This window comes from Perissodus microlepis, chromosome 17 (assembly GCF_051167445.1).
Source record: "Perissodus microlepis isolate ML-2025 ecotype Zambia chromosome 17, ASM5116744v1, whole genome shotgun sequence".
NCBI lineage: Eukaryota > Metazoa > Chordata > Actinopteri > Cichliformes > Cichlidae > Perissodus > Perissodus microlepis.
The window spans coordinates 9,644,490-9,671,721 of NC_140477.1; the positions used below are offsets into that span (position 1 = coordinate 9,644,490).

At 41.6% G+C, this 27,232-nt stretch overlaps 3 protein-coding genes across 6 annotated transcripts in view; 2 read left to right on the top strand and 1 right to left on the bottom strand.

Moving 5' to 3' along the window:
• The window catches only part of LOC146369210 (uncharacterized), a 40,016-nt gene extending 22,440 nt beyond the window's left edge, over nt 1-17,576 (top strand). The window contains exons 5-9 of the mRNA XM_084909550.1: nt 5,015-5,152; nt 6,188-6,330; nt 11,488-11,658; nt 11,819-11,927; nt 13,464-17,576. Of these exons, the coding sequence (XP_084765676.1) occupies nt 5,015-5,152; nt 6,188-6,330; nt 11,488-11,658; nt 11,819-11,927; nt 13,464-15,296 (2,394 nt within the window). The 3' untranslated portion in view covers nt 15,297-17,576. The remainder of the gene's footprint in view (nt 1-5,014; nt 5,153-6,187; nt 6,331-11,487; nt 11,659-11,818; nt 11,928-13,463) is intronic.
• Nucleotides 17,577-20,571: 2,995 nt separating this feature from the next.
• On the bottom strand, nt 20,572-23,390 carry LOC146369211 (transmembrane protein 60-like). Of its 2 annotated transcripts, XM_084910959.1 has the most exons (3): nt 23,205-23,390; nt 22,780-22,898; nt 20,572-22,671 (listed from the first exon to the last, which is right to left on the bottom strand). In XM_084910959.1, the coding sequence occupies exons 2-3, from the start codon at nt 22,861-22,863 to the stop codon at nt 22,354-22,356; spliced, it is 402 nt and encodes a 133-aa protein (XP_084767085.1). In that variant the 5' UTR covers nt 22,864-22,898; nt 23,205-23,390; the 3' UTR covers nt 20,572-22,353. The 2 variants fall into 2 exon arrangements, with proteins under 2 accessions (XP_084767085.1, XP_084767086.1); XM_084910960.1 differs by lacking the exon at nt 23,205-23,390 and having other exon boundaries at nt 20,572-22,696; nt 22,780-22,893.
• A 341-nt stretch (nt 23,391-23,731) lies between these two features.
• Nucleotides 23,732-27,232, top strand: part of LOC146369212 (protein PHTF2) — a 56,722-nt gene continuing 53,221 nt past the window's right edge. For all 3 annotated transcript variants that reach the window (XM_084910552.1, XM_084910554.1, XM_084910553.1), the window contains exon 1: nt 23,732-23,921. The gene's annotated coding sequence lies outside the window, so the exon portion shown is untranslated. The remainder of the gene's footprint in view (nt 23,922-27,232) is intronic.

The following is a 27,232-nucleotide window of genomic DNA, read 5'->3' on the forward strand; positions in this document are numbered from 1 at the left end:
ACTGTTTGTCTTCAAAGTAAACATTGCTCATTTTGATATGTGCTGGGAGTAGAGTCAAGGCACAACTTTTAGTTGGAAGTTGAATTTCCTCTATTTCTGGTTTATGTCACACTTTTTGAAGTTTTACTACCACTCTGCCCGTAGCTCCCAACTAGTTGGGTAATGCACATTTTTCCCATGTGACTCTCTGGACCTGCCTGGGACCCAATATTGCATAGAGGAGGTTAACAGCAGTTTGTAGGTATTTCACATTGACTACACCATCAGCTTTTTACTATATTTCAATAGCTTCTTGACTTAGCCACAGACTTCAGTAAAATGAGTCATCGTAACTGAAAAGACAGGATGACAGTGCGTTTTCTTCTCTCTATTTGCTGAAGTCCTCTGACCTCCACAGTAGGCTAAATTGAGACTAGCGTGAATAAATTAGGTGACAATTTAGTATGAAAAGTTGTGACAAATTTGCTAAACCTGCAATAAATAGGTGAAGCACGATAAGAACTGCTGTGAGTGAGAAGGATGGTAAACAAACGAGCTGAGATCATTTAGTCTCGGAAAAAACACCACAAACACAAATTATTTTTTTGTTATTTTTGCCTATAATTTTGAGTCCAGCTGCTGTGCTTAGACTAACATAGATATTTCTCTAGGTGCTTTCTTTTTGAGAGATATCTTGTGCCCCTAGGCTAAGATGGTTAATTTTTCTCATATTAAAAAAAACAAACAAACAAAACAAAACAAAAAACCCCTGATTATTCAAATCTCTAAATTGAGAATCCTATAGATACATCGAATGCCGGTTATCGGCATCTGTAGCTCATCTGATTCTAGCTAAAGCCTCATCCTGTGTAGGCACCTTGCTCCAGGCTTTTGATGCTCACTGACCTGAAGGAAACACTGCCACGCTCAGCCTCCACAGTGTACCTAGAAGTTGGCTTAGCATCAGTGTGGTGTCACTTTAACTTACAAGAATTCATCAGCAATAACAAAGGAGGCGGAAAGGGACCATTACATTATTTTTAATTGAAGAGTGGATGTGCATTCATTCACGTCTCTTTCTTTGTAGCCGAGCCAAGTGGGAGATTGTTAAAGAGAAGCATGTCCAATTGTGTTTGAGGCACCAGTCAGCAGCCAGAAGCTTTGTTGTGACGCATGTACGGAAATAGACTAATAAACTTAGCACTCTGCAGTCTGGCTGGACATAATGATCAGCAAGAGAATTGGATGAGAGGGAGAAAAGAATTTAAGAGATACGCGGGGGTCAGGGAGAGGTCGGACAGATTAGTGAGATGATGGTATGACATGAACTCAACAGGAGAAGGTCAAAGTGATGTGAGTTGATGAAGGAAAAAGAAGCTTGTTACAGAATTAACAAGTGAGGGAACCAGAGGCGGAAAGGAGAGCAGGAAGGAGAGAGGATTGATCTAATAGGCTTCCCACCAGGGATGTTAGCATTATGAAGGAAGGAGGCAGAGGAGGAGATGGAGAGGCTGACGGAGACGAGAGGGGGAAAAAATGGGTAAGGCGAGTAAAACACCAAGTGAAGTCAGTGTTTACAAGCACGTACGCAGAGAAGAGAAAGGAATGGAGCATCTTGAACACTGTAGCTCAGAGGAAGTCTGTCAAATTTCCTGTTTCCTTCTGTTTGCCTTCACTTGAAATAGAAAAGGGGTGTCCGTGTGTGTGTGTGTGTGTGTGTGTGTGTGTGTGTGTGTGTGTGTGTGTGTGTGTGTGTGTGTGTGTGTGTGTGTGTGTGTGTGTGTGTGTGTGTGTGTCAGTACCAGTGGGTGTTAAATTTATCCGTTCATTTGAGTCACAGGTCGCGTTTCCTAATAATCCTCTTGTGATAGTGAGAGAATATTGTCTTTGCAAACAACATGGGGGTTTAGTCAGGTGTTAAGTTACGCACGTGTAAACACACGCGCACAAAAATAGAGACTAATAAGCGCAAACACACACACTACAGAAATACATGCACACACTGTGGCTAAGAAACATTGTGGAAGCCAGGAATTACTTGTAAGCCCGATGGTGTTGGAATCAACACATCCCCCTCTGTGTAACTAGGTCACTGACTCAGTGAGACTATTTAAAGTTGTCTTTATATGTCTTTATGGAGTCAGTATGTCAAGCTTTTAGCCAGTGTCATCTTATGAGGATATTAAACCGTGAACAAACAGCCACGTGGCTCGGCATGACTATGGATGATACACTGATTTATTTTTGCTAGTTTAATATAGAATTAAAAGCTGTAAACAGCTGTTCATCACAAGTGTTTGGACCAATTTACAAGGAATTAAGGTAGACATGTTGTTTCCTTTACTGAGTAAAAAACATGTTCTACATACTGAAGCCGCCAGCATTCACAGTCTTCTAAGCCAGCGGTCCCCAACCCCCGGGCCTCGGACCGGTACCGGTCCGTGAGTCGTTTGGTACCGGGCCGCGAGAGTTGAGGCTCAGGTGTGAAATGTATGGTTTTCAGGGTTTTTATCGGTTTTCAGCGTTATTTTGTTATCGTTTTTATCGTTTACTCGGTTTTCCTGGGTCTTTTCACGTGTGTTATGAATAAATCTTCTTTTTTTCGGTACCGGTACTAGTTTTATTTTGTTGTATTTATCCGCGACACCTTAAATGCCGGTCCGTGAAAATATTGTCGGGCATAAACCGGTCCGTGGCGCAAAAAAGGTTGGGGACCGCTGTTCTAAGCTACTGTTGGGGATCTGGTACCTTACATATAAAAAGGCACCTGGGAGCTGCTAAACACCCTCCCCTTCAGTCCTTTTACAATTTAGTGTTTCCATCTTCATTACTTCCCCTTCACTTCCCTCCTCCCATCTTTTCAAACCTTCACTCATCTCTCCTCCTCATCCCCCCCTCCTTTTTTTTCTTTCTTCGACCCTTTGGAATTACGAGGATTTCTGCATTTATTAATCCTACAATGTGCTCTGATCTTCATCTGAGTCACAGTTAGATATTTTTCTCATTTTTTGTCTCGCTTGCATTTCACAGCTTGTCTTCCCAAACTTTCTCTTCCTCTTCTTTACACATTTTTCTCTCCATCTGTCTCTCTTCCCCTCATCCTTTCTCTCTTGTGTATCCTCTCTCGCTCTCTCTCGGTCTCTTTCCTCCCTCTGGTCTGCCTCTCTTCCCTTCTCTCTCCCTTTATCTCTGCCTCGTTGTCAAGTGGTGACTCACTGGAGGCGTGCAGCCAAGGATTTGGCATGCGCACAGACACACATGCATCGCGATCAGCCAAGAGTACCGCATGCAGGCCACATGCTGCACGTACTGCGCGCACATGCACACACAAAAGGCACTGCTGAGGGCCAAGGGTATGAGAGGCGGGTTAGAGACACACAGGCGCGATGCTCTGTCAGCCAAGTGAAAAGCAGCAAACAGCGTTGAGTCACATCACCGGAGCAGAAACATCAAAAGAAGGCACCAACACACACACACAGTGTCTATTTTGACACCCAGTAATGATGCACAGCTTCTATGCGGATCTCTGCCTCCAATTCAGATTTTCGTGTGTTCCCAAATTGACATGAATAATATTATATTTAATATAAATAATATCATCATATAACACTTGCTGTAGGATGGAGAAAGGGCCCATTATATTATTTTGCTTCCTGTCATGTGTTTATCACTTTTAGCTGTTTATGATGTCTTTGCCAGACACTATATGCCTAATATAGTGTCTGGCAAATGGTCTGGCTTTGAGCACAGAAGTCCCACCCACCTGTTCTTCACACCTTCTGTTTGCAAGGGGCAACCAATCAGGGAAAAGCTGGCTTAAAGGAAGTTAAATTGTTTATTTCACGTAGTGGATGAACTAATACCCAGTTTATGATGAACAAGTAGTTTTTGGAGCTTTATGCTTTTATCAGAGTGCAGTGGAGAGCAGACTGGAAAGTAGGGAGAGAGGGGGACTGGGGGAAGACACGTAGCACAGGGCCTTGGATTTGAAGCATTTAGGCTTGTGGCATATGGTCACCTGCTCCACCTGTGAGCTAAACTGGCACCCATTCATGTTTGTTTTAACTATAGACCATACAGAGTTACCCTAGTAGAGTCCAGCAGGAAACTATACTAAGCTGGAAATAACCACAATTAATTCCCTCCATAAAAATTGTTAGATGATTTTAGGTGTTAAAAAAAGGTATTAAAACAAAACAAGTGGGTGAAATGCTCTTTAGTAGGACTGGTCACCAGGTAACTGTTGTATGTTAAAAAGGAACTCAGATCCTCTAGACCAGTGGTCCCCAACCTTTTTTGCGCCACGGACCGGTTTATGTCTGACAAACCTGTACCGGTACCAAAAATAAAAGGACTTAATAATAGCACACGGGAAACGATGCAGGGAAACCGATTTAATAATATAAATGATAAAAAAAATAAAGATAAAAACTGATAAAAAAAACCCCCTGAAAACCATAAATTTCACACCCGAGCCTCAACTCTCGTGCCCCAGTACCAAACGACTCATGGACCGGTACCGGTCTGTGGTCCGGGGGTTGGGGACCGCTGCTCTAGCCCCTGTTACAACAGTGGGAGGTCTTTAATGAGCTTGTTGAAGGTGCTACAACTTTCCCAGATGATGATTATTGACTATTAGTTTCCATTTATCACTTTGCATGATATGTTTATTGTTAGAGTGAGAGAATGTGTTTTTTTCTGAGTTGGATTTGAGAGTGAAATGATAAACAGTGGGTGTGTATCACATTGAAAATGGTTTGTTTGAACTGCACTCCTTTGGATGAGAAATAATAAAGCTGTGATTTACAGTTTGCCAGGGAAACTTGTTTTAAAATTCGAGTATCGTTATAATACCTCTGTGTCTGTGCACAACACGAAAGAGTATGTTAAATATTAGCGTTTGCATGCTTCTAGCTAAACACTGAGGATTTTAGATGATTGAACTGAACTCCCTCTTTATGACTAATTATGCAGCAGGAATCAACCTCACTTCACCATAACGTATGTGCGTGTGTTTGTTATATTCCCGCTGCAGGTGAAGAAAACCTACAGTCATGGCACATACAGAGCTGGGGCCATGAGACAGATTAGCCTGGTGGGAGCTGTGGACGAGGAGGTCGGCAATTATTTCCCAGAATTCCTCAGCATGCTGGAAGAGTCACCTTTCCTCAAGGTGAGTCTGGGTGGGACAGCAGCATGGCAGTAATCCTGACAAAGACTGAATGACTGAATGGAAAAAGTGACAGAAGGATTCAAACAAACAGATAAGATTTTGAAAGATTTGAGCTTGAACTGGATATGGAAGTGAGTCCGCAAAATGTTTGTCTCCGACCTGAAGTGAATGCAGTGAAATGCCTTTTAGAAAAAAGTAGCCGACAGAAAATAATAATAGTATAGGAACTGGATTTTAATCTGCTTTGTTTTAGCCAGAAGAGAGCCATTAAAACTTTGCTGGGTCGGCCCAGATACTCATCCTTAGTATCCTCTTGGGACATCCTTATTAATCGCTCATTGCCTCATGCTCTAAAAGCATTCATTTTCATAATGTGCTACTATTTGTTCCAAGAAAACATCATCTGTTCTAGTAAAATTGTGCACGCTTAGTCAAGCTGTTGTGTGACGATGTTCAGCTGGCTGACATAGTGTCATCCCTGAACTCTAAAGTAAGATTTATTTACTCTACTTATTTACTTCCTAGTACCACATGTATGGTCTCATATTGCATTCAATAACTAGACTATTTTGACGCATTTGCACCGCTGATCATTTGGAAACACCAAACCGAGCAGATGGAGAATACTGCAAGACAAAACACCTAAAACTCTCAGCAGTGGCTGGCAAATGAGAGGCGTGTCAAGCGATTGACGCAGCTCCCTGGCTCCCAGGCTCGTCTTCTGTTTGCTGTTCTGTGTTGAGACTTCAAATCTCCTGCTCGCGCTGCGGAGGAGTGGCGTCGCACGCTGAATATCAAAAGACGCACATCCTCTGGCGTTTCCTGTCTATGAACGGCTTTGGCTCAGATTCAGCACCCTCCGAATCATCTTGGGTGCCAGTGACAAGTTTTGCCAGGGGAGCAGTTTTTGCACACGAGATAAATAAAACACTTGATGAATTGGGTGCCGACTAAAAAGGCGATGCTTTGATTTTTATTCCCTTGTGTCTTCACTTTCCCTCCTCCTTCTTTTCCTCCTTGTCTGTCTGGCTCCAGAGGACTCTTCCATGGGGAACGTTTTCCAGTCTGAGGCTGATGAGTCCCACAGAGAGCGACGACGGTCCTATAATGTGGGTCAGACCAGGAGAGCAGATGATACCTGTAGCTGATATACCAAAGTCTCCTTTTAAAAGAAAACGGTGAGTCCAGCGGTGAACAGCAGACTGCAGATGCACACAAATAAGGCCAACTCACGTTTCCAGTTCAGTGAGACAGATGGAATTAGGAGGGATTTCGCTCTTTATGAATGTTGTTTACAAGCCTCGGTGGTGTGTGTTTGTGTAACTTATTGAGCCAGCTTGCCTCTGTACCCTCCGTTCTGCCCATGAGGACTGATTATAGGCTAAAAAAGCGTTCCAATCTGAAGCAGCGTGCAGCTTTGTTGAAGCCGAGCTGCTCCAGATGAGACGATTACCCTCCTCTCTGCTTGCCTGTGCCGCTGCTGCTCAAACACGGCCTCTGCCTCATAATGCATGATGTCTGCGAGCGAGACTATGAGAGAGAACGTGTGTGTGTGTGTGTGTGTGTGTGGCTCACCGCTAGGATGAGATCATCGTTACATCAGACACCACTTCACATGGAAGCCAGCCAAACGTGGGACAATGCACATCACACACATTCCTGCCTCGCTTCATTTATTTCTCTCTCATGTCTCAGGTCATTAGGGGTGGCATCAGTTGGTTGTTTGATTTTTAGCTTAAGAGATGAGTCAGTTGATAAGATGACGATTCTTTATTTGTTAATGTTGTTTACAGTTGGAAGAAGTCTGTGATTTCACGCCGATTTCAACAAAGTGTGCCTGCTTTTTAATTTGTGTTTGCACCAAATGTCCTACATTATGGTACACATTAATGTGTTTTGTCTTTTCATGGTGCACTGGGTTTAGACCAAAGTTAGTAAAACTAAAAGTACATGTTGGGGGGCAAATGAAACCTTTCAGTTAATGGAAATAAAAAATAAAACCAGACTTGCATGTAGGAAATGTCTCAATCTTTCACCCGCCTTGCAGCTCCGGCCTCATTTCTCTGTCCTTGCCCTCGTGCTACCTCCACAGATAGTTTCTATTACAGTCTGTTTTCCACTTCTTCTTGACCTCTGTTTTCTGCTTGAAGTTGATTTATTGAGGACTTCACATGCTGCTGTTCTCAGGAGCTCAGGTGTTTTTCATGTCTGTCAGTGTGTGAATAAGAAAAGAGACCTCAAAAAAGAAAACATGTCAAAAGAAATATGGAGAAGTAGTGAGGAGGAGAGGAGGACGTGATGTTTGCAGCGAGTCCTTGGCTGCAGTTTGGCCTTGCGCTGTTTGGAGGAAGGCTGCTGGCGCATGAGCAGCGTCTCTTCGCGGCACTGCTTTTTATTTCTCAGTAGTTTCAGTGGAAAGGTCAAACTGTTGTGCCTTTCTGACAGCACTGAGACTCTCAGTCTGAGAATTCAGCTTGATTATAGTGGTCAGATGATGAAAATAAACCAAAATATTTCAGCTCTTGGTGAAAGGGCGCCACGCTCACACAGATTTACTGTAATTGCATAGTAGAAGCGGCAGCAGAAGCCGGGGCAAGCACCATTTTGAAGAAAGACAGAGGATCGACGAAGAATGTGATGTGAGCGTGACAGCCAGCGTGAACTGATCAAACCCGCAAAGCTTAGCAACGAAGAGACAGAGGTGGAACGCTTCTGAAAGAAAAAACGATGTTAACGTGACGTTAACCTTTTATTTCAAGCACTTCACACTTTATGTGCTCTGCACTGTCTACTATACTTACACTGATATTTACTGAGCTGTTTTTACTACATTTAGTACCACATTTACTGCATTTTGATCTGTATTTGTGCTTTTGTTGTGTAGTTGAAATTGTTTTATTGTTGTTGTTTTTTTTATTGCATTTTACTCCAGATTAACTTTTACCTTTGTTTTTTCATATTTTATTAGATTTTGTATACATGTTCCTGATCGGTTTTGCTTTGTCAACCTCACCTGGTTGACAAGGCAACCCACCAGTCCCTTCATTTCCCTTCACTTTCCTGTCAAATAAAGGCTTAAAATGCTCCAAATAAATCAATAAATAAACCACTAGAGAATATAACAAATGATCAGTTTTCAAACATGGTATCCCAATTATTAATATATCATATATTCCGGTATTATCTACATTTTTCAAAGTATTAAGGAATAGAGTTACATAACCATTAACAACATTTGTGTGCTTTTGTCGATGAATTTCATTTGGCACATATTACTTTGGGGCTAAATTGAGTTTTAAATGCAGAACCTGGCCAAATCTCAATATAATTAACACACAAAAAAAACAGCTTTTGTATGTTCAGAGAGCATTTCTTTCCTCCATTGCTTTCTCCCTTTATAGCCACATACTCCCCACCTCCCTCCTTCTTTATCCCATCAGCCCTATTATCTCCTTGCGCCCTCTTCTACTCATCTACCCCTCAGTCCTGCTTTAACTGGCAATAAAGGCGCAGGAATCTCTCCTGACATTTTGGTGCACACTACCAGCAGACACGGTGGGAGAATAACACGACCTCACATGTAGTTAAAGATTTGCAGTGGATGGTAGGCTTCAAAGATGTGCACATTCAGCACTCTTCCCTTTACGCTCTCCCTTTTCACAGTTTCACTTACCAGCTTTCCTGGTTTTACATTTATTACTGTCAGCCTGCAGTCAGCTCAGACACACTGAGCTCTCCGTGTGTGTGTGTGTGTGTGTGTGTGTGTGTGTGTGTGTGTGTGTGTGTGTGTTTTTCATCTACCCCCATCCACTCTCTGCACTATTTTCCCCTGCTTCTTTCTTCCTCTTCCACCAGCTCATGCCTCTCTCTTCTTATCTCTGAATGAATGAACGCACAATTCAGCATTCAGCACGGGTAGTTTCAAAGCTTGTGTCTGTGTGTGTGTGTGTTACTCTCTCGAAGGAGTCTCTCGCAAACTCTGTGCGTGTGTTTATACTCTTGTTTGAATTTGACTGCAGCTCCAGTGTGAGTCACTGATCCAGCAGTGAGCTGACTGCAGTACTTCTATTGTTTGGCAGCACGGCTCATTTCTATGCTTTTCCTTCACAGCTCTTCAGTCTGCACACATGAAGCCAAGCGCAGACTTCGTATGTGTACATCGTCTAGCTTTTGCCGTTACACTGCTTGAAACGCAGCTTGTGTTTTTTGGGCTTTTTCTCTTTTTTTTTTGAAACGCGAGAGAATGTTGTAGATCTACAATTTTTCACACTTATTTGTAAACACGCATTATGCCGGCAGCAAACATGGAACCATAAAGCACCATGAGGCAACTATTGTTGTGATCTGGCGCTATATAAATAAAACTGAATTGAATAAAATGATTAGATTTGGGAGTGGGGGGGGGGGGGCCTCCGGAGCTAGAAAATCTGACATATCTGTTGAAGGCCTGCAGTAATTGTTTAGACGCATTGTGGGTTTGTTGTTTTATCTTTCATCTTTTGGTTCATACTACATCTTGCATGTGAATCGGAGAAGTGCAATAAATTCTTTATTCATTTATAAAATGACCTCAAATATGTAAATTATCTGCAGTATTTTATACTGTTAATATGTGCGTTATGTATCAAAGTGGAGGAGTTATTATTAATACATGGGTAAATTCTGTGTGGTGTGGAAACCAGACTGAGCATGAATGGTGCTTTGATGAGGGTTACACCCACAAATGTTTCAGAAACTCTCACTGAAGCCACAGGCTGAAACACGCCTTTTTCATCCTGCTTCTATCAAACATTAAACGTATCGACTACCTAACTGTGAGCGCTGACACTTTCATTAAATAACGCGCAGTTTTTAGGGATCTGTTTGTTCTTGTAAGTCTTTTTAAAACGAACACGCCTGCTTGTTCGTTAAGTTTACATCGGCTCACCCTCAGGCTGTGAAGTTTCCAAGTTCTGGCTTAATAGTTGAAGTATACAGTGGATGTGAAAAGTGTAGACAACCCTGTTAAAATGCCAGATTTTTGTGATTTTTAAAAATGAGACTACAATAAATCATTTCAAAATGTGTCCCACATTTAATGTGATCTGTAACCTGTATAGTTCAATTGAAAAACAAACAAATCTGTAACAGGAAACAATATGAAAAATAAAAAGCGTGCTATAAGCCGAGTGCAAAAGTGTCCATACTCTTACACAAATGCTTCGTTGAAGCACCTTTTCATTGACAGTTATTGACCCAGAATATATGAGGTCTGTTTGTGCACAAAAATTCCAGCATGTGGATCAAGGATAAGGATTTTTAGATTAGATCCAGCTACACTGGATAAGATGAGGGAAAAGTAAAGACAAAATGTCTATGGGTCCTTAAAATATCTTAAATTTGATTGGATCTTAAATATTTGACTTTTATTTATTTATTTGGTCTCTAAAGAATTAGATAGCATAATGTAATTGATCACCTGTTCACCTAAAGCTTTCAGAATATTTTTTTATGTGTACGGACAGTTTGTGATGATGCCAATTAAAGATTTTCCCCAGAAAATGAATGCAAACTAAAATAAACAAAAATTCCCCCAGTGCTTAGGCCTGGCCTGCTGCCCGTCTTGCACACACTGATGGAAACACTGGGGACGACTATGATGACTGCTTTGTTAGCCAGCGTGCTCATTAGAAAAGGGAAGATGTGACTTTCATGACAAATGGCTCACGAATAACAATTGTTCCTGCTTGTTAAATGCTTACAGAGCAAACTTCACTGCTGTTAAGGGAATTTCAAACATATATATATATATATATATATATATATATATATATATATATATATATATATATAATAAACACATGCTACTGTAATAGACTAAATACTTTATCTTACTCTTCCTTTTGAACTGACATTAATGTGTTTACTTGGAGAGAACATATTTTTTCACTTTTGATGTGAAGTTTGGTGTAAAATTTTGTTCAAAGTGTTATTAAAAAGGTCTTAAATTTGACCTGCAAGCATCTAGGCCAAGTCATAGCTTTGCCAACTAATAAGGAACGAAGTATAACGAAGTATAGTATCGCTCTGTGTATCCCTATGGCTGATTGATTTGTTATTGTAGGTGCTTCTGTCTCTGTCTTAACTGATGCTGATAATACAACAGCAACAGCAGCAGGTCTCTTTGTGCTGTTATAAAGCAGACGGGAAAGAAAGAGCCTGGGAGAGTGAGCATCCCACTCACCTTTAGTCATTTCCTTCTTTATTTAGACAGCAGGGAAGCAGACGGGGTGAGAAACACAAACTGTGTGGGCACGCTGTGTTTTTCTACTTTTTCACTCTGCTTTTTCTCTTAGCTCCGCAAATGAGGTGAAGAACCTGCTTCAGTCCCTGCCCAGGACCAGCGAGCCCAGAGAGATGCTGTTCGAGGATCGGACGCGAGCCCACGCGGATCACATCGGACAGGGTTTCGAGCGCCAAACCACGGCGGCCGTGGGGGTGCTGAAGGCCGTATGCTCCGTAGAAAGGTAGGCGTTGAAGCGACAGTAGCGCACGCTGTAAATGTCAGACAGTTTGGTAAGCAGCCGTCTGTGTGGAAGTGACACACGCTCTGTATTTACACAGCTTAGTCACTGACGGATATCATATAATCCTTCTCTCTTCCCTCCCCCCCTTGCTCGTTTTCAGCTTGGAGCCTCCTCGTGTAACCAAAGATGTTGTGTGTTTCCACGCTGGTGATTTCCCTTATGTAGTTCAGAGGCTGCAGTTGGACTTACATGAACCCCCGCTGTCTCAGGTGTTACATTACACACACACACACACACACACACACCTGTGCTCACTCACTCCTATTACTCCCAGTAAATTGACCTTTATAATAACTCATATTGGATACAGTGTTACCAAAATATCAACTGAGTGTAAACCTGATGATGGATGCTGCCACCCGGTGGACAATTTTAACCTCAGCTAGAGGTTTGTCTTAAGACAAGAAAAGACAAGTGTTACTATAGTAAATAATTATAGTTATAGTTCTTCTGTATTTATTTTTTGCTTATGTAGTTTAGTTTATTTCTCCGGGTTAATCTGTTTAGCAATCCTTGTTACGTAGATTATTAAGTAACGAGTAACGAGCAACAAGCTTTAATAGTCAGTCTGTTCACAGATGCCATTTGAAGTTTTCGATTAGTTTGTTTCCATGCTGATCTTTTGCACCTCACAGTTAGCTGCTTGTAAATGCAGATTGTTTTTTGGCTGCTGGTATTTGTTTTTTTCAAAATCAATGAAGGAAACTCACACCAAGTGATTAATAACCAGGCTTCTTGTTGTGTCCATCTGCACCCGCAGACATCTTTCCGTGGAGGAAGAATTAAATGTTAAATATCACTAGTCTCGATCCAGGTCCCTGCCAGACGTCCTCTGTGATCACCAACTGTTTTTTCATATTTATTTATGTATCATGTGAATTTTATTTAAATTTCAGAAAAATCCCCCATAAGATAAATGTTTATTTAAAGTGAAATAAATATTTGAGCAGTATAGTTAATGAATTACTGCCAAAACAATCTAACTTCACCAAAAACAACAAACACACTGCTCTTTTTTTTTTTTTTTTACCTGTTTTAAAAAAATGACAAAAATACAAATTATTAAAAAAAAAAAAAACACACATTAAAGTTCCTCTAGTACTTTCTGTCAGCTTTGATTTTGCAGTCTGTGTAGCTTCTTTTCCTTTTTGAGATAAAGAGACTCCAGCTCCCCTTGTGCAGACTGCATAAGTACAACCTGCACTCAAGGAGATCAAAAGCGACTTCAGAGAACAAGATTTTGTCTTGCTGCTGCTGTTCTGACTCGTTATGCAAAGGAATTCTATTTTGAATTTATTTAATCTGTGAGTTTTGAATCGTGCGTCAGCAAAATGTCCCCCCCGGGGATTGGAACAAGCCTGCAGACCGTTTCAATGCAGCTCGGCATCCTTAAAGGAAACCAAAACAACTCTCGAATTGTTAGCAAGAGGCTGCTGCCTTTTAACTTCATGCAGCCGGTTTTCTCAGTGTCCTGTGAAGCAGTGCATATCAGACAACTGGAAGGATGTAGGCTAATTTAAATCTTAATAAAGAATTTAAATAAATTTGTTTTCTAATGTTAGTAATACTTTCATTCTGACGTGTAACTGTGTTTTCAATCAGTTTTGCGATGCATGTCCTTTTGTTTACTTTATCTAAGTCAGCATGGCCCTCTGCTGCTCAAATTCTTATTCTCATGGTATTATGACATCTATTTTCTTCCTCTCCTCCATTTTTAACCGTCTTCCCGCCCTCTGTCTGTACAGTGTGTGCAGTGGGTGGACGACGCCAAACTAAACCAGCTGCGGCGGGAAGGCATTCGTTATGCTCGCATCCGCCTGTGCCACGATGACATCTACTTCATCCCCCGCAATGTGGTCCACCAGTTCAAGACAGTTTCTGCTGTCTGCAGCCTGGCATGGCATGTCCGCCTCCTGCAGTACCACAAAGGAGAAGGGGGGGAGGAGGAGCAGAAGGAGAAGGTTGAGCTGAAAGTGGAAGAGACTGAATCGGTTTTTGAGGGGGAAAAGGAGGATGAGAAGAAGAGGATAAAGGATGAGGATGTTGAGGTCGAGGTGGCAGAAAGCAGGACATTGCCAACTGGCAGAAAGGAGGAGGACAATGATTGCCTTCAGCATCCACCTCCCCCGTCCCGGCCTGCTCTCTCAGCGCACTCAGACAAACAGGAGGTGATGGAGAGGGCAGCTGAAGAAAGAGGGCCTAAACGGCTGGATTCACCTCCTGCAAAGGTGAAGGCAGAATCTCCAGCCCCTGCCTGCAAGAATAAATCTCCTCCACCTCGCACTATGTCCCCTCCTACTTTCCGTCCTCTTGATCGGGACACAGAACCCAAAATATCATCTAAACCTCATCACCACCACCATCATCTCTTAGACAGCAGAACAACATCTTCCAGTAGAAGTTCCTCCTCTTCAGCTTCTTCGAAATCATCCCCAAAGTCTTCCACCTCATCAGCGTTTTCACCTTCACCTGTCACAAGCTTGCACTCGACTTTTGCAGCTTCCCATCCATTTTCTACCTCTTCTTCTTCCTCCTCCTCCTCCTCTGCTGTGGTGTCCACATCTTCCCCTCTGTCAGCTTCCTCTTCATCCCTGACGAGTCTCAAGCCTGCAGTGGAATCTCTTCTCTCCACGCTTCCTCCTTCTTCTCAGCCTCTTCCTTCCTCGGAGTCAGATCAACCGAAGGACAAAGACTCGCTCCCCGTCACAGACACACGGACACAGGGGTGGTCACAGGGGTCGCCCACTGTGGATGTAAAGACACACCCCTCCGAAATCAACACATGGACTTACACAGGGATCGACATACGGACACAAACACGCCCAGAGGCGCAGACTCACACTTTAGACTCAGACTCCAGGACATCCGTGGATTTGCCAATACATCCACCACAGGACGTCTCGAGGCAAGGAAACTACATGCAGCAATACACACCCCAGCATCTCCCACCTCCTCCCCTCCCTCAGATGCTTCCCCTCTCTTTCTCCCCTCTCCTGCCGCATTCCCACATCCCTCACAGACCTCCAGGGCTCCCCCAAAACACCCTCTCCAGTCCTTCCCTTCCCACACAGCCTCAAACGCTAAACTCTTTTCTCACCCAGAAAGCACCGCCACATTCGGTCCACCTGAGCCCGCTTCACCTGCATCACCAACCAAATATCACCACACAGTCCCAGCCGTACTTCCAGCCCCCACTAATGGCCTCCCCTCCTCTAAGCTCTCCCCTCACTAACACCCAGTCTCTCTCCCCTCACCTTTCCCATCCACACCAGTTCGCCAAAACCTTCTTCCCCGCCCAGCATCCCGGCTTCACCTCCCACCCCTTCCTCCCCCCTCAGCCCTTCCTCTCGCAGCCGCCGGGTGCTTACCCCCTACAACCGCAATACCAGACCTCAGCATCCATGCAGGTTCAGCTCTCCCTGTCACAGTCTTTCCCTCACCCACCTCCTCCTCCACCGCCATCCTCCTCCCCACACCCCCCTCCTCCCCCTCTTCCTCCTCACCCACCACCTCAACCTCGCCCTGCTGTTTTCCCCCCACCCCCAAACCACGAAGAGGAGCCGAAGAAGATTTTATAGTAGTTTTTTGTACGTAATGAAACTCTTTTTAAATGACTGTATACGTATAAGGTTTCATTTTGGTTGTGCTGTTGTAAAACAATGTAAAATAAATAACTAAAGAGGGAGAAAGCAGACACAGTATCATAGTTTATCAAGCAGCGTTGGACTCGATATAACCCAGACCTCTGGATTGAACTGGCTTAGATTGTACAGATGCTTTGGTCGTGCACAGGTTAAAAAGTGTGATGGAGAATTCCTTTCATTTACAGGTAGCTTTGGCCTTTAGCCATCTGAACTCTGAAGGAGAGATTATTCAGGCTCAAATGAGCCCTGTCGTCTGCCAAACTGCTGTCTGGCTCTGTTTTTTGGTTTTGTTTTTAAGTGAAGTGAGCATAAGTCCTTTCAAACATCAGATTATCTGTGAGCCTGTCAGATGTAGGAAGTGAAGATTTCTCCAGACTTGTGTCAGATATTTATATAAATATAGAATAAAGGTTGTAAGTGTGGCCTTTTTGTGAAACTTGCAGCTAATGCTTCCATATTTGTGGCTTTTTTCTCGTATGTTCTCCGTGCCCAAGACTGTTTCTGAAATAATGATGGATCACCGCTGGTGTATTGATTTAATGTTCCTACACTTCATTACTTTACTGTACTATACAGTCTATCACAGTACTTTTCCCTAATATTGTATTTAGAGCTATAATGCTATAATGTTGCTGTAGTTTTTAATGCTACTCAACATTATCTGAGCTCCAGCATGCAGTAGAACTGCATTCAGTCAGGCCACTAAGAGTCACATTTTCAAAGTACTGAGGTTGTCCTGTGCTGGCTGCCCTTAACGCCACAGTGGGCTCTTTGTGTAATTTTGCTGCTTTTCTTTTTTTGTTTTTCGCCCGTCTCCTGGATGTGTGCCAGGGTTTCTTAATTTTGAGAACAAGTTTTGTGAACAAACTCGACCCAGGGCCTCCAGAAGTCTCAGGAAAACGCATTCAGGGCACATCCTGAACCTCGATTTTTATCCCCTTAACCGGATCTGTGTGTTTTATTAACAAGCAGCTACGATGACAGCTCACTGTGAGCTAGGATTCAAAGAGCAATATCATACAGATGCAGCATAGCCAAGACATCCCAAACGTGACTCATCACAGCAGTTTTAGTGCGTGTGAAAATGCAGTTGGTATTATTGTGGAAACTTTGAGTCGAGACTTGCAGATTCCATTAGATTATCCACAGGGCAATTTCAGGTTCTTCCAAGACTGTAACTTCAGTGCATTCAGGCTCACTTTTTATTTATTTTTTTTATTTACACTTCGAAAACAGACGGTACGCTGTCAAGAGCTCGTTTCCAAAGCACTATTTATCTATTTACCAGAAGTCTGCTTTCTCTACAGTGTGGAGTCTATGAAATGTTTTATTTATGAACCACAGACTGAAGTGTTTAAAAGTACAGTAAATTATTTAATGTGGAATTTTTAGCAGCGCCTATGAAGAATATATGTTTCTCCAAATATCTGATCATGAGAGTCAAACTCGTCTGTCTCGGTGCATGTCACAGAGTTGTGTATCTTTGTTGGTGTCTTGATTTTGTTTTGTCTTTTTTGTTTTTTACTATCGATATTGCTAATGTAGCCCACATTTCCCCAGTGCCTGTCCTTAACTGTGAAATACTAAATGGTCCAGAGACATACAGTGAAGGGGTCTTAGTTTTAACTGGAAAATCAGAGCAAAGCCTTAAATTGGTGTCTAAAGCCGCTGAAAGCTCTCCAAACATCTGAGGTCGGAAGGTTCAGCAGTGTTCAGAAGGTTTTTTGGGTTTCTTTTCCTTGATGATTCGTTTCACCACAAGCCTGAAAAATTTTGGAAAATGACAGATAACGCCTTAGCTTTTTGTCGTCAGTTTGCCTCAACGGAGTTCACAGTGAGAACTCTTCACTGTATGGCTCTGGGGGAGAGCGAGGTGATAATTAAGCACTTGATAACAGTTGTGAGGCGCTATGCCGCTCTTTTTACGCTTTTTGGCTTTTGGATGTTACAGAAACACGACAGGAACTTCTATATTTTTTTGTAGAAATGTGACAAAAAAGTTATGGCTGAAAACAAAAAGTCTTCAGGGGCTAGAATTGTTTTCACAGAGTTCATTTATCTCCAGTTTTTCTTTGTTTGTTTGTTTTCTGTTCTTTTTAACTGTCAGCACTGTAGTGTACATAATGAGTTTTGTAAAGGGGAAAGAAATACTTGTAGTGTGGTTTCTACTTTAAATATGAGCCTAGCTAATAAAAGGTTCAATGTATGACTTGATTCTCGTTGGTCTGGTTGTGTTTTCTCGACCGTGCATGACACTCTTGCGAGACTTTAGTGCAGGTGGGAGTCGATCCATTAAAGGTTGCCGCTTTAATCGTCAGGTATTGAAGAATTTTTAACAGTTAATGTCTTTCTGTGTGGATGATTTCACTAACAGCCATCCGTGCTTCAGTTTTGAGTGAAATATTATGAATCTGTAATTTAGCTTTTAAATGAGTGTTCACTATAGGTGCAACCATCTTTTATATACAGTTTATGTCAATAATTGCTTTTTTTTAGTAAGCTTCCACAAAACTTCCTGCAATAACTGAATATTTTTTTTTGTCCACTTGGGGGCAGAAATATAAAACCGTCAACACTACCCTGACATACTCTGAAGATGATATATTAAAAGTGTTTGCAAGCAGTGGGAGGCCTGATGCTAAAAAATAATAAATTCAATGGACCCGAAAGACACTTTAAAGCTCCTTAGAAGTGAAGTCACATCCTTAGAATATCTGCAACTCTTTTCAAATACTAGCAGCCACTGTAAAGAAAAAAATACTACTTAAAGCATCACTCATGTGTTAAGTGTAACTTTACACTTTAGCCATGCGAGTCCTTTATAAGGCTTTGTGAATGTGCTTAAAACCTACAGACACCCATCTGACTTTGAAATTTGCTGAAAGCATCTTTCTTATTTTCAAAGCCATTCCTCCACCTCTGTCCAGCATACACCTGCCTGTGTTTTCGGCTTCTGTTTCCCTGTTATGCAAGCCGCCCCCTCACTGCAGTCTACGGCAGTGAGCTCAGCAGTTTTTAACGGTCCAGATTTGAGCAGACGACACATACACAATGCAGTAGCTCTGTAATTCAAGGCTGCTGTGTGTCGGGTCAAATCCAGCTAAGAAGAGCCTTTCCTCCCTCCCCTCTTCATCCTTTCCTGCCAGAGGAGCTCAGCTGACCTTTAAAGTGCAGGATCGAGGCAGGAAGTTGTTGCAGAGACAGTGAAATTAGTTTTGGATCATTCATGATAAACCAACTCACTCAACTGTAAATGCACTCAGTCAGTGAGCACATGGTATTCTTTCATTTAGTAAATTACTGCGGGTGCTATTAATTTTATTCTGTTCATTGCTTTTTTTATATAGCATGAAATGTGAAATAATCCTTATGTACTCTGCAGATAGGATAAAATGTACTATATTTATTGCAAAAGTTGGGAATTTCCTGTGTTGTAACAACCAAAATATTAAACATAACCTAAATAAATGGTTTATTAGAATAAAGTGGAACAGTTAAAACACAAATGATACTAAAATGAGTTAATTCAATAGGAAAAATACATTAAAGGAGCTCAATAAGTCAAGAAATAGATTTAATTCAATAGAACTGTATGTAGAATGCTGAATATAATACATGTTGCAAACAACAAAACAAACAACAAAACTAGTAAAGCAAAAACTGCCAAATGGCATTAAAGAGAGATATTGTTACATATTACACCACAAGATTGCTAATAAAGATGCACTATTGCTTCCCCATATTTAACTTACTGCTACTCTAATTATTCCAGTAAGCGAAATGTTTTCGCACGTTGGGAAACTGTACAAACCAAAACCAATGCAATAAGTTAATTTATTAACAGTAAGAACCTGCAGAAAAATACCTTAGAACAGGTAAAAACCTGCTCCTTATAATGCTGCCTGTCTTACATGAGCTACTCATTAAAAAGTAAACTGGAGCTAGTTTCACAAACAGGTACAGTTATTACTTAACATAAACTGAGCCAAAATGCGGAAGCAGTGTGTGAAACTCAAAGTACATGCTTACATCTTCCATTGGAATTAAGGGGTAGTTAGCAGTCAGGTGCTGCTAATTAAATGCTCTTGATTAACTGATCATCAGCAAGTGTGAGCACCTCTATAAAACAGACACACAACAGGCCTCAGTTAGGATGTGAAATATTTAAATGAATGACAGTACAACTAGAAAAAGGCTGAACACATATGGCTTATTTGGAGTCTCTTTGGACATCTGGACAATCCAAAAGACGTCTGTAACAATGTTCATGGACAGACGAGAACAAAACGGAGATGTTCGGTGAAAAACACACACCTCTTCCCAACTGTGAAGCACTGTGATGGAGGGATGTTGATTTGAGCTCCTTTTCCATCCACAGGACCGGAGCAAGTCAAAGTCCAGAACTCAACCTAACTAAAATACTGCAGGGAGATTGAAGAAGACTGGACCGAAATTCCTCCACAATGATGTGAGACATTGATAAAGTCATACAGGAAATGATGACTTCAAGTTATTACTGGGGTATTTAGTTTTTCAGAGAACCGCAGAGAGCCATGTGAAAACGTTCTTTCTCACGCAGCAGTAAGTGCTTTGATCTGCACCCCCCTCCTACAAGATAAAGATGAGAAGTTGTGTGCTGATTAATGTCAAACAAAAAAAAAGGAAAATCACAAATGAGTTGTTATATTTTTGACTCTATTGTGACATTTTGGATACATTTGTTTCTTAGATAACCTTTTATTTAGTCAGAGCTTGTCTACTGTGAAGATAAAGCATTCAAGAGCTAAATTAACCTGCAAACATAGCTGCTCATTAACTGAAGCAAAAAAAAAGGTGCTATAATATTTAGTCGCATGAAATGAAATGAGATACTTGCCTTTTCCATCTTCTTTAAAGGTGTTTTGGATAGTTTCTCATAGTTAGTTTTTTTTCACAATACAAATACATCTAAACTTTAAAATCCTGTCATAAACCATTAAATTAGAGTGTTACGTAACGCCAGATAAACTCGTGCGCGTGTTTCAGAGGAGCTAATGTGTAAGAGCGTGCACGCACACCCTGCTGTTAGCTGATTGGCTGCCTCACGGTTCATTTCAGGTTACATCCCAGAGGGATTTTCCCAACCACAATACTTTGTTTTCAACAAGCTCTAGCTGATGCAAACCTTCAATTTGGAACCACTTTTTAAGCATCATTTTGAGACACACAGTGTAGTGTAAATCACTCGTTTATTATTATAACACATGCATGCAATTTCAAAATTTCAATGCAAAATAACACAAGGAAACAACCGATGGCGCTAAATACATTTTCACCCATGCACAGAGTCAACCGACTATGAAACTATGAAACCGGAATCAGCTTGGTGCTCTCGTGGCTAAAACTGCAATTTTTTTTCAACCACACAAAGGTTTATTTGTGATCAGAGTTTTGGACTTGAGTGCAGAGTCTGAGTTAAAGAGAACACATGATGATGAAAGTACAAAAGAGAACTTGTATAAGGCAGAGAGGGCAGCCTGTGGAAAACGGCACATCAGATGCTTCTTAAATCCCCCACTTCTGTGTTTGCAGCTAAGCTCGCTGCTGTCTTTTAAAAGTTTTAAAAAATAAACCTGGAAAACAAAGCAAAAATTTACACCGTAGTTTGTAGCGAGCGTGATAGTTACACAGGAAGTAGATTCAGTTCCTGCCTGTGCAGCTGCCGTCATTTACATTCAGCAAAAATAAACTTTAGAAAAACAATACTGGACATTTTCAATCCATAAAAACACAAAGCATCAGAGGATGTTTTGGGTTTTTTGCTTCCAGTGTTGGCTTCACAGTAGTTTTACAGATACAGCTGTTCCCATATGGCCATCTTTCAGCTATTTTTGCCATGTTTACATGACTTAGTAGCAGCTCAGTAGAGCCCCAGCTCTACTGATGAACACTGGTGAGGCCTGAACACCCACGGCTGCAGGAAAGGTTTAAGATTATAATATGACTAAACTAGCATGTATATATTTGTATAAAAAAAAAAAACACAGCGTGATCGCTCACAGTCCAGACTCATTGCACTTCCTTTAGCACCAACAATGTCCACTCGGGTTAAGGTGATAAATTCTGACAGGTGTCCAGGCTGTGAGGTAGCAAAGCAGCTCCAAACCATGATGGTACCTCCACCGTGCTTCGCTGTTGGGGTGAGCTTTTATTTACTGTTGTCCAAAAGACTGAGTGCTCAGATAGTCTTTTCCAAATATGGCATGTATTGTAGTGTGCTTTTCTTCCTCAAGTTCTTCCAATAACATCATTCTTAAGTGTTTTTCTTATGGTAAACTTTATTCAGCTGTTTGGAGGTGTTTTTGTCATTACCCTTGGTTTCTTTTTCACCTCCCTGGCAAGGTGGCAGCTTTCCTGAATATCCTCTGGGAGTTCTTCTTAGTGTGACTCGAAAAACATTTTTCCAGTTTTGTGAACCTGCAAATGCTTCTTCTAAGTTCCTGTGAAAGTCACCGAAACGAAAGCGTGGTTCACCCCTTCCAGGTTTTCTTTAAAAGGGCAGATTTTTATCAAGAACCAGGCTTTGTTTGCGCTCTGATCTCATTAAGGTGCTTTTTCAGATTCACGTCCATTCTCCAGCCTGGGCCTGGGAGTTATTTCATCTTTTATAACATCATGCAAAATCCAGTTTGTGCTTCATTAGTTTAGCCAGATTGTGTTTCTCTGCAGTTGTGTGTGTGATGAAGGTCAGGCCACATTTTCCGAGTAAGTTATGATGAAATCTGTGCACTTCCAACTGTGTGATCTCCCTACACAAAGTCTCTTGTTCTTAACAGTAATACTGATAGCTGAAGTGGAGATTTGATTCTTCTCTGGAAACATAATCAGGCTAAGCTCCTATTTCACAAAGCCGAGACCAGATAAACACAAATCTCCTCCCAATGTCTGCCTTCGTGTTTTTACACAGGTTTGTCAAGGGTGATGCAAATCACGCTGAGATCTTAGGCGGCTACTAAGCCTCTCTCCTTTCAGGAAAGATATTCAACCCCAGTTCCACCAGCGCCCCCATTAACATGGTCCACAGTGGTATGCACACAAACGTCAGCTTCACGTCGGCCAGCCTTTCCAGCTTGGCGCACAGTGTCAGGCAGAAGCCGAGCTTCAGCAGCATGGCTGTCAGGTACCAGCTACGCAAGCGCAGGTCTGGAGAGCCGTTGCGCGGGTCGTATCCCGGCTTGCAGCGGCCTGCCATCTTGATGGCGAGCATGAGGATGAGGATGCCATCAAAAACCCAGACAGGGAGAAAGATGAGGAACCAGTTCCACTGCACCTGTAGAGAGGAAAGGGAGAAGATGCTGATAGTTGAGGTTGTTGGGAGGAATGTGTCACTGGATGGAGACTGGGTGGAGATTGCTGATGAAGCTATGAAAACTGTTACCTTTCCATCCAATTTGAGCACCAGCATAATGAGGAAAACCAGGGTGAAGACCCAGGTCAACAAAACCCTCTGAGCCAGAGACATCTCACTCAGTGGAGACCAGAGGAGACAGACAGAAGCTGCACACAGACAGACCACATGTGCACGTGTTATAATCAGAAAATATGTTAAATAATGATAAATGCATGCTTTTGTAGCATAAAAAGTGGATTTAAAAACTGACAGCAAGGCAGGAATCAGAACTAACTGGATTATTTGGTGTCAGCTATGCTCTCCGTTGCAGCATCAAACAACATTTCGCTGATGGCCGCTTTGAAATAATAATTTAATGCCATAATTGTATTCATTGTCAGATTAAAAACACTGCAATTAGAGCTAGCTGTTACAGCCTAATAGCATTGTGCTAATCGCTGGCTGTGACTTACTTTAGTGTGTTTCCAGCTCGGCAGACAGCATCTTCCTTCCACTGTGTCCTACGCATTCACATTCTCATATCGTTTCTTATAGCCAGTCATGTAATTATCAGCAAACGTGTCCGTTAATAATAATAGACTGGGAGATTTTTTTTTAGGTCCGTTATCCATACAGGTCCCGCCTCTCCTGGGAGCCGATTGGTGCTCCTCACGTTTGTTTTAATGTCCATCACGCTGCGTTGTAACCGTAAAGTGTTCATGAATGCGCAAAGCAGTTGTTGGGTTTTCCTGTAGTGAGTTTTCACGTCCACTAGAGGTAAGTAAAGTTCTTTTTATTTTTTCCCCGGCGTTTCTGATTATATCCTATTCGTCGTGATGGTATTTAAAATTTTAACCCTGTATTTTCTCGTTTTTTCACTTTCGAAATACTTATTGTATTCATGTGTGACCCTAGTCTTCTTTCCTCTTTGCCAACCATCGATGGCGATTATTTGCTGAAACTATAACTGCGCCTTTATGCGGCGGTTTACGGTAAGGGGGCCGAAGTAGTATTTTTACAGTGAGAGACAGAAAGGGAAAGGCTAAGGCTTGAAACACTGGCGAGCAGATACTCAGCATCTCCTCCAGACAATGGACAAGGCTGGCTAGCTCAAGTTCATTATAAACTACGCTTAGAAAGCGCGCCTGAGCTCTGTGTGTGGACTCGGAGCCGCCTTCGCAGTCAAAGAGGTAAGACTGAGCGGCTGCACGGCGCGTTTAGACGGCAGTAATCACGGTTTCGGGGTTAAAGACAGCTGTGTGGGCTGTTATGCCTGCCGGTGGCTCAGCTAACATATAGCCTGGCAGAAGGGAGGAGGACTGTCTGTATATGAACCAAGATAACCACGAAGACTGCCCGAAAGCACAGTGGCTGCTTCCAGCTACATGCCAGCTAGCATCAAAATTAGCTGCATGTGTTTCCCCACTCATAGTGGACCGAGCTTTACTTCACAGTAATGCAAACGTTGACATTTTTAGCCTGTGTTTTACTTCCTCTACCTCTTTGCTATTTTTAAGTCTTCCACATCAATGTTATTAAGAATAAGATTTTTAGTACAATCTTTTCTAACAGTATTTCTATAGCAAGTAAAAAGATAAAAAACCAACTGAGAAAGCAATCAAACTTGTATAAAAAAATAAAATAGGCAAGTAGGGTTACTCTTAACTATCATCTTTATAGTAATACCGTTTATTGCATGGCATTTTGTTAGGCTCTGACTGATTTACTACTTAAGCTAAACTGCTGTGTGAAAGTATTTGCCTGCTTTTTTTTTTTTTATTAATTTATTTGCCCATTTGTCACACTTGCATGTTTCAGGTCAACAAATTTTTATATTAGACAGTGATAAGCTGAGTAAAAACAAAATACAGTTTTTAAGTCATGGTATCATTTATTAAGAGAAAAAGCTATCCAAATCTACCTGAAGTTACGTAAAAAAAATAATTGCCCCCATGTGATTAACCACTTTTTTTTTTTTTTTTTTGGCCAGCTGAGTTCAATTTAACTAGCCACACCCAGGCCTAATTACTGCCAGGTCTGTTGACTCGTGAAATCGCTTCTCTAGAACCTGTCTGACAACATGAAGAAGGCTAAAAGATCTCAAAAAGAAACTCTTCGTCTCACAATCTAAAGTGAAACTGAAGAACTGATGCGAAGCAAAGTCGTTGACATCTATCAGTCTGGAAAAGGTTATTTCTAAGGATTTGAGACTTCAGTGAAGGACAGTGAGAGCCATTATCCAAAAATGGAGAGAACTTGAAATGGTGTTGACCCTTCCCAGGAGTGGCCAGCCTATTAAAAAAAATACTCCAAGAGTGCACCAGTTGAACACCAGCTGAACTCTTTGGAATGTCTGAGTCCCGTTACATCCGGCATAAAACTAACACAGCATTTCACAAAATGAACGTCATGATGTGTGTGTTTCTGTGACTTCCTGTGTAAACATGATCAACATTCAAACATGGTACTGTGATGGTCTGGGGCTGCTTTGCTTCTTCAGGACCTGGACAGCGTCCCGTGATTGATGTAATTATGGATTCTGCTCTATACTGGAAAATCCTGAAGGAGAATGTCTGGCCATCAGTTTGTGTCCTGAAACTCAAGCTCGCTTTGGTTATGCAAATTTTCCAAAACACACCAAGTCCACCTCCAAATAGACTTGAATCTGATTGAGATGCTTTGACCTTAAACAGGGTGTTCATACTTGGAAAAACTCTCCAGTGTGGTTGATTTAAAACAACTCTGCAAAGAAGAATGAGCCAAAATTCCTCCACAGTAATGTGAAACGCATAACAAATGATTTAAAATCAGATTTTTCTTTACTAGGTTTATCTTTGCCTGATATGTAAAATGTGTTTGAGCTGAAACATGCACATGTATCAAGCAAAAACAGGAAGAAGTCTAGAAGGAGGCAAATGCTTTTTCACTTTATTTAACTACGAAGACCCATTTATATCAAATCTGGTTCAAGCTATACAAACACAATATTTAAAAAAGCAGCAAATACAGTGAAAGGTAGCTTATAGGACATAAAATGGCACAAAAATTACTAGTGCCCTCCTACGCAGTCTTTTAAATCAATTAAAACATGCATCTGAGCAGCTATAATTTTATGTCTGTTTTTTGTGGCTGTCCATATCATTGCATTTCTTTTAACCAGCCAACTGCTTGCAGGCATACAAGTAATCGGAAGCCATCAGGGTTCCCGTAGTCTGCTAAGCTGTGATGTACTCTGCTGCATGTGCTGCAGATATTGCTGAGGGTTACAGCCACTCTATTTAAAAAAAAAAAAAAAAAAAAAAAAAAAAAAAATACAAATGTCCGTGTATGTCCTTCATATCTGTGTATCTCAACTAACAGATGTGCCAATATATGTGATAGGCCAGTAATAGCAGTTCACCTCGTGCTCATCTACATTATTCAAATCTTTATCTGTCTCTTCTACTCTATTTTACTCTGCTTTAAAACCTGTTAGTGACTGTGTCAGAGAAGTGAAACTGCTGCAGGCTTCTGCAGGGGGTCAGGCTCTCAGTTTGGCAGGCCTACTGATTATCCAACAAGTTTATCGTTGAGCCAGTCTGTCTGCTCCAATGTCTGACTAACAAAGTCATCGCTCACCCAGATTTCTATCTGCAGTCATAATTTGACCTCTAAATTAGTCCGCTGTGTCGCACCGGTTGAGTTGCTTTTAAGCCTAAAAATCACTTTTTCCTATTAAGCCGTACACGCTGAAGAAGCAGACCAGATTATCCTGATTATCCTTACAAACACGGTGACAACAGCAGTAAAAATTATCAGCTGCTGAGTTTTTTCCGCTGTTGGAGCAGTTATACCTGACTGTGTTTGCAATTCAGCCAGGAGTGGAACATTTTTTTTTATTTTATTTTTTTTAAATCAAACTGCAAGTATGTGACTTGTGCAACAGCTAAGCAAACCTTTAATCTCGCTTGCTGTGAACCCCATGTACAGCTTATACTGTAGGGCCTCGTATTCGGGGTAGAGAAATATAGTTTTCTTAGACTCAGTAGGGTTATGTTAGTCATATGATCATCAACAGGAAGGGGTTTTCCCCAAAAGGAGCTACTAGGAACTACCTGTTTAACAAGAAAAAACTGGGAATGACATCCGAGATCTCACTTAAATCCATTATGAAGTGCCTTTGAGCAAGGCAGTTCAGTGCTCGTTTTCCTGCCTCGCTGCAGGAAGCTGTGGTTCAAAAGTGCAGTTTGTTTGTTTCTTCCTGACAGAAAGTAGATTACTGATATCACTTTTGTGTTATGTTGCATATTCACTGTGGTGTTGCACACACATGGGATTCCTGTTAATGCCCAGACACATAAACAGGGTAAGACTAGGCAGCTCGTGTGCCTTTAAAACACTGATTAATCATCTGCTGGTCCACTACTACAAGTCAGACCATGTATCTGCGCCACATCGTGGTGTGCACACACAAATGTGACTTGTAGAGAGTGACTCCCTCGTTGAGTGGCCTTCTGTATAT